Source organism: Pholcus phalangioides, unplaced genomic scaffold (genome assembly GCF_987345545.1).
Source record: "Pholcus phalangioides strain wild (caught in Gottingen) unplaced genomic scaffold, Ppha-v1.0 ptg000017l_1, whole genome shotgun sequence".
In the NCBI taxonomy this organism is placed as follows: Eukaryota; Metazoa; Arthropoda; class Arachnida; order Araneae; family Pholcidae; genus Pholcus; species Pholcus phalangioides.
Window position 1 is genome coordinate 26,935,840 of NW_028301610.1, and position 6,883 is coordinate 26,942,722.

The 6,883-nt window shown below is 33.7% G+C and overlaps 1 protein-coding gene across 4 annotated transcripts in view; it reads left to right on the forward strand.

The window, feature by feature from the left end:
• LOC149072625 (uncharacterized) overlaps positions 1-4,454 on the forward strand; it is a 31,281-nt gene extending 26,827 nt beyond the window's left edge. For all 4 annotated transcript variants that reach the window (XM_089246209.1, XM_089246212.1, XM_089246211.1 and 1 more), the window contains exons 6-7: positions 664-744; positions 1,196-4,454. In XM_089246209.1, the coding sequence (XP_089102335.1) occupies positions 664-744; positions 1,196-1,617 (503 nt within the window). In that variant the 3' untranslated portion in view covers positions 1,618-4,454. The remainder of the gene's footprint in view (positions 1-663; positions 745-1,195) is intronic.
• The last annotated feature ends 2,429 nt before the right edge of the window (positions 4,455-6,883 follow it).

The window sequence follows — 6,883 nt, forward strand, 5'->3', positions numbered from 1 at the left end:
TTTAAGTATTTTTGTACTTTTGAATAAAAATTTAAATTTTTTTTATCGATATGTCTATGTTTCGTAAGTATATTCGTGTTCCTCTTGACAAATAAATTTTTTGCAAACTACAGTAGTTCAGATGCCTTTTCTTAACCCATTTTAGACCGCTCTTTCGATTAAAATCAAATTGCATTTAATTTTTGTTATGGTTACTGGTTACTTTACATACATTAATTTACTCCAGAGTTTTGAGTCAAACAGGGGACTCCTATTAGAGAATATTATTTATTCCAAGATTACTTTTCATTAGATTGATAATGAATTTTCATAAAGAATCTAAAACACAGCCCTGTTTTGGGCATTATTACACCTCTCCCCCCCCCCCCCCTTATATTGCATTCATTGGATTACTTTTAAATGGGCCATATCTTACTGGTTGTGTTCTATAGCTAAGATAAGATTTAAAGCATGGGTGTTGCCTCTTACACCAGAAGATTCAAGTTTGTGGAGGAGAATTAAATGATTAACACTGTCAAAAATTTTTGTTATATCAAGGAAACAACAAGGGATTGTCGTGTAGGGCATTTCAGTATATGTGAATTTTCATAGTATTTAGCTTTTTATAATTCATGTTTTAATCGTGATTGTGTTCACTTTATTTTTTTTTTTTTGTCTCAATAGATTTTTTGGGCCCTCATCAGTTTGTACCATCATATGACATGGACAACTTTGATTTTCAAGTCATCTGTGACTATATAAATGGCAAGTTGTAGTGGAAAATTTTCATATTTTTGTAATATATATTTCTATGGTAGAGGCTCTCGGTTCTCAAGATCACTAGCTCTCCTTTATTCAGATCTTTCCCTAACTGGTCTTAAAAGAATGTTGAAAAGGGAGAAAACGTCATGGAACTGGCTGGCGCATGGGCAATTTCGAAAATTAGTTGTGATTTAACACACCATTTAAATAATATAAATTTCGGTGAATAGCAGTGACACATTTTCCTTTTCTATGGCTCGAAAAAAACCAACCTAAAAACTCTGGATTACTGATTATCGAGAGTCTCTGTGCCAGTATAGTCTTAACACATGGGCTCATAAAATGGCCCGCTGCCCCAAGAAAAGAAGGGGAGCCTCATAAAATGTTTTCTTCATGCAAAGGAATTTAGTGCTTTTTACCTTTTTAAAAAAAAAATTTCCCTCTATTTTTATAGAAAATGAAGAAATCACTTCACATTCAAATGATGTCAAGATGGAAGAAGCTGGACCATCCAGTAACTGCTCTCAGAATCAAGTTCATTCTTCTTGCACCAAAGATATATCAGTTGCAGATGGTTCATCTAATCAGATTGATGAATTGATAAAAAAAGAACAGTTGCCCAGTGAAAAAAAGAAAGATTTCTTAGTTGATTCACTGATTAAAAAAGAATATCCAAAAGATGTAGATTACATTCCAAAAGGAGATACTGTAGAAGTCCCTGCACATCTGTATCATTTGTACAAACTCCATCAGGACATACAAGAAAGTATCAATCCAATGATTGTCCCAGTGTGGATGCAAGAAGCAGAACAAAAACTTGTATATGACTATTATGAAAGTCTTGAACCTCGCCCAATTGGCAGTGATGGTGACTGAGGTTTAATTTTTTTTTTTCACTTCATTGCAAGCAAATTCGGAATTAGTATAATTGTCAAACAAATTTCTGAAATTTCGTCACAGACCTGTGCCAACTTTTGCACCTAAAGCTTAAAATTTGTTTATTTTCATTCAAGTTTATGCATATATTAATGTTTTTATGAAATTGTGGATTTATTTTATTCTACAAAAGCATCAGATAATTTTTTTTATACAAAAAACAGCTATAATAATTGAACTTGGCTCAAGCTGTTTGACAGATTGACACCAAAATTAGTTTTCAGACTATTCAAAGGGTGCAGAAAAAGAGTATAGGAAAATATAAAATTTCTAATGTGGTGGGCATTTTTCAGTGAAATGCTGCAATGTAACAATTCTAGTCTCATAAAGATCATTTTCTTCTATTAAATTTCTGCTGGCATTGTCAAATGTTATGAGTTAAGAAAACCCTACCATTTTTATTGAGAACTGTTTGATGGGCTCAAAAACAATGTGCTCCGGAAATATTTTCTAATTTCATTTTGTTTTTCATTTCCAGAAGATGTTTTTTAGTGTGCTGTAATGAATAGAATTTGAGTGCTTGATTTATATTTGTTTTATCTACGTCCTCAAATGCAACAGTGAGTGCTAAACTATATTTACAGTGAATAGATTTTCTTTTCTTTTCTTTTTTACTCTATGTCTATAGTGTGCATGTTCTTATTTAAAATCGTAAAAAGTCCATCTAATATAACTACTGTTTATCTTGCTGGTAGAAATTTTTTCCTTGCTATATTTTTTGCCTTAAACTTCAAAGAAACAATTGTATATACGTTTTTGATAAATATGTTTCAACATTATCTTCCTAGGTTATCATTGTGAAAAATTTCTGAATGTGAATTTTTTTTAATGTTTTCAGAACAATTTGCCAAAAATTTTCATTTTAGATTAAGACAAAATACCTGCTTTCTTCAGGATTTCTAAAATGAATGTTTAATTTTGTTTTTCTGTGTTGATTTAATTTGGATTTTCATAAAAATATTTTTTGTGAAATTTTTTGTCCTTGCGTAAGAACATTTCTTATTTTTGTGAAAATTTCTTTGTTCCTTCTTTTTTTAAACACATTCCCAGTTTCATCAACTACACATGCCTTATAGAATGTGATACTATGCTCCACGTGTGGTTCATGGGACAGGGAATGCGTTAAACCATGATTTGTTATTTATGTCGTATAACTATGTACTATGTAAAAGAATAATCCATAGCATAGCTGCCAAGTCTCTCAAATTTCTATTCCACCTCCCGGACTCCCAAGTTTCAACCGTGATTGTAAAAAGTCCCTACTTTCAGGGGAGAATATTCTTAAGGAATTTACCCGGAAAAAAGACTGTTGATATTTTTATGCGTATCACAAGCGTAATGTAAATTGTCACCATTTCTTCAAATCACAAAACAATATTTCATTTTCGGAGGAGATGGGAAAAATTCGCCGAACAGTCGGTCTTTCCACTTCTGAAATTATCAAGATGATTTGTATCTGCTTTGACTATATTTCCCGTTGAGTCTGTATACAACCCATTTCGTACTGGGTGGCATGTTTTTTTTTTGTTCACCAGATTTGATTTAAGAGTTGTAATGACAGGTAATTTAACCTACTGGTTGGCCACGATTGACAAGTTGGCGCTTATCAGCGATGGTTTCTGCAAAGGGAAAAAATCCCTGCAATTTTACTTTTATTAATGAAAAATTCCTTTACTGTTTTTTTTTTAAATCCCTTTTATATTTACTTTTGTGCGGAATTTGGAGGCGCGTGAAAACCTCCCGAATTCTCATTCTCCAAAGTTGGCAGCTATTCCACAGCTTGTGCTTGGAAATTTCCATAAATACTTAATCATTTTGATTCCTTTTTTTTTTTTATTTCCATGCCACTATCAATAAGATTCTTATCGCACAAATTGATACAGAAAACAATTGACACACAACCTGTTTAAGAATTGAATGAAAAACTTTATATGGGAATATATACAGGCTGTCCATTCTTAGGGATATACTTCCAGTTACAGTGAATCCTATGTACAATATTCTCCTCTCAATATGACAAATTTTCATCATTCCAACTTTTTCCTATATTGATATTTACTTCCCCTGGATATAATGTTCAAAATTTTCACCATTTCTGCTTAAAATATTTGGGAAATTGACATATTTCCCCCTTAAAATCAGCATACCTTTTCTCATGTAAAGAAACGAAAATGGTGATTATTTGTATACCAGTGATTATAACAATTTTGTGAAAACTAAAATTGGAACTTTTCTTTTATGGCTATTTCAAAGCCAATCATTTTTTTGCTTATAAGAATAAGCTAAAAACTGTTTCCTAGTTGTTCAAGGGTTGGATGCAATAATTAAATTTTTTTTTTCTCCCACTTTGTCCAACAATAGTATAAAGAGAATTAACTGTTCTTACTACTATTCAGATACACTAAGGTTATCAAATTATGTCTCTAGATAGGGAAACTACAGATAAGAACCGGGGAAAAATTTCTCTGAGGAGTTTCAATAATTTTTTTTTGCTTTCTTATTAAAATTTTCTGTATTAATTGAATTCCAGAAAATCACGAACAATCCTCTACAGTGGTATTAAACAATGTCCATGTATAACAAAGGAATAAATTAGTCTTTCTCATCCACTTCTCTAAAACGTTTCTCAATCTATCAATACAAAATCAAGTCTAAAAAAACGAGACAGACACAAAACACGGATAACATGACAGGTTTTTCAGGTGCCAGTATTGAATAGCATTTGAAAGATTTGCAACCCCCCCCCCCCAACTTAATTTAATCTTTCACAGAACATCCAATACGATAAAGAAAACCCAAGTTAATGAGAATGCAAAGATGCATTGTGCATTCATGAAAATGTATGATTTCTGTTTTTGAAATTTTTTTTCTTTCCTGTAAACTATATTCCATGTTATAATACATGTATATATTAGTGGGATAATAAATTATTGCTTCTTACTAAATCTATGTTTACCAAAATGTTTTTTAACAACTTAAAACTGTATGAAGTAACTATGCTGTATAATTCTCAGACATTTTCTGTTTGAAATGTTTTCCCATGTATAACATTTTTTTGTTGCAGTTTCTTGCAAAATATTATGAGCAGGATCTACTGTATACACAAAAATGTAGTCACACATCTTGTGCTGTTTCAGTCAGAAAAATTATTTCTTGGAAAGTTGCAAATTTAAATCCCTATACAGTCCCTTCGTCCTGTAAGTTATATCCTGTGCAATATGATTTTTATGTATACTATAATATGCGGAATAAAAAAAGAACATTGTTTTTAGATTGAAATTGATAAAGCTATAAAACATTGAATTTCAGACATTTTATGAATCCGAAATTGCATTATTTTAGCCAATCTCTTCAGCCATATATAAATTTATATCTAATCAGCAATGCACAGTTTTCTTTAGATTCCATTTAGGGGTCATTCAAGTATTATGTCAGCATCGAGGGGAGGGGGGGTTTCAGATTTGCTGACTTTTGATGAGGGAGTTTGACGGTTGCTTACGTCATCAACCACCCCTTTTTGAAGATATGAAATATTCTAAGCTGCTGACAAAATTTTGCTGACGGGGGGGGGGGGGGGTCAGTGTTTTGCTGACTTTTGTTGGGAAGGGGGAAAAAATGGCTGAAAATCTGCTTACGTAATACTTGAATGGCCCCCATATGAAGGACATAACATATATATAAGGAGTTACTATTTTAATGCACACCAACTTCAGTCATATATCGCCATATGGCAATTTTCCCCCTTTTTTCAAATTTGAATATCAGTGAATATTTCACTTTGAAATAAGGAGAGACAGGGTAACAACTTTCTAATTGAGTTTTGGGGCACACTGGGACTGAATAAAAAGTTTTTTTATTTGATATCGATAACTATACAACCCCTTGAAGCATGAATGACATATCTGAGTACTACACGTTATTTGAAAACTTCTGATTGGAAGTATACTTCTAGGATCAATGGTTTGCCAGTAAAATGCCTTGCCCCTTCACTAAAAAGTATGACAAGAATGTCTGACTACAACGTCCTCTTCCCCCGAAATTTAAGGAAAATGACTGATATAGGGGAGAGTGGGGTAACGCCGAACACTTAAGGGAAATCTCTAATTACTCAATTATTTGTAATAGTTCATGAAATATTTAGTATAGGTAGATACCCTGTTTCATTATCTAAACTGAAAAACCACAGAACGTTTGTATGTGTGACTATAGTTTTTATAGAGAATTTTTTTTTTGTAAGAGCTTACACTTTGTTCACAGAATTGCCGAATGGGGTCAGCTAAGTAAGGAATATGTAGCTTCCGTTACATAGTTTTTTTATGAAATTAATTAATTTACTAAAATGACAATCAACTCTAGAATTAAATGTTCCTGTGAAAATACACAACTAAGGTTAACAAAGCTAGTAATCAAGGAAACAGTTATTTTCCGGATATTATGCTGAGGTGAGCTCGGAAAGAAAAGTCATCATGTCTCCGCCGGAACTCGAACCCAGGCCCTCTTGCCTACCGGGCAAGCATGCTACCATCTACACCACTGGAGACACATGAATCTGCCTTCCTAATTTCACGCACTGTATCGTGAGGCGCTGAAGTAGAGGCATTAGTAGCCTCTCTTAACTTCAGGAAATGGCCCCCGGGTGGGACGGTTTAGAGAGATATAGATGGCTTTTTTCTCAGCCAGTGATATCAAGGAAGTTATTTTCCGGATATTATGCTGAGGTGAGCTCGGAAAGAAAAGTCACTTTTCTTTTCACCTCAGCATAATATCCGGAAAATAACTGTTTCCTTGATATCACTGGCTGAGAAAAAAGCCATCTCTATTATGCTGCGGTGAGCTCGGAAAGAAAAGTCACTTTTCTTTTCACCTCAGCATAATATCCGGAAAATAACTGTTTCCTTGATATCACTGGCTGAGAAAAAAGCCATCTATATCTCTCTAAACCGTCCCACCCGGGGGCCATTTCCTGAAGTTAAGAGAGGCTACTAATGCCTCTACTTCAGCGCCTCACGACACAGTGCGTGAAATTAGGAAGGCAGATTCATGTGTCTCCAGTGGTGTAGATGGTAGCATGCTTGCCCGGTATGCAAGAGGGCCTGGGTTCGAGTCCCGGCGGAGACGTGATGACTTTTCTTTCCGAGCTCACCTCAGCATAATATCCGGAAAATAACTGTTTCCTTGATATCACTGGCTGAGAAAAAAGCCATCT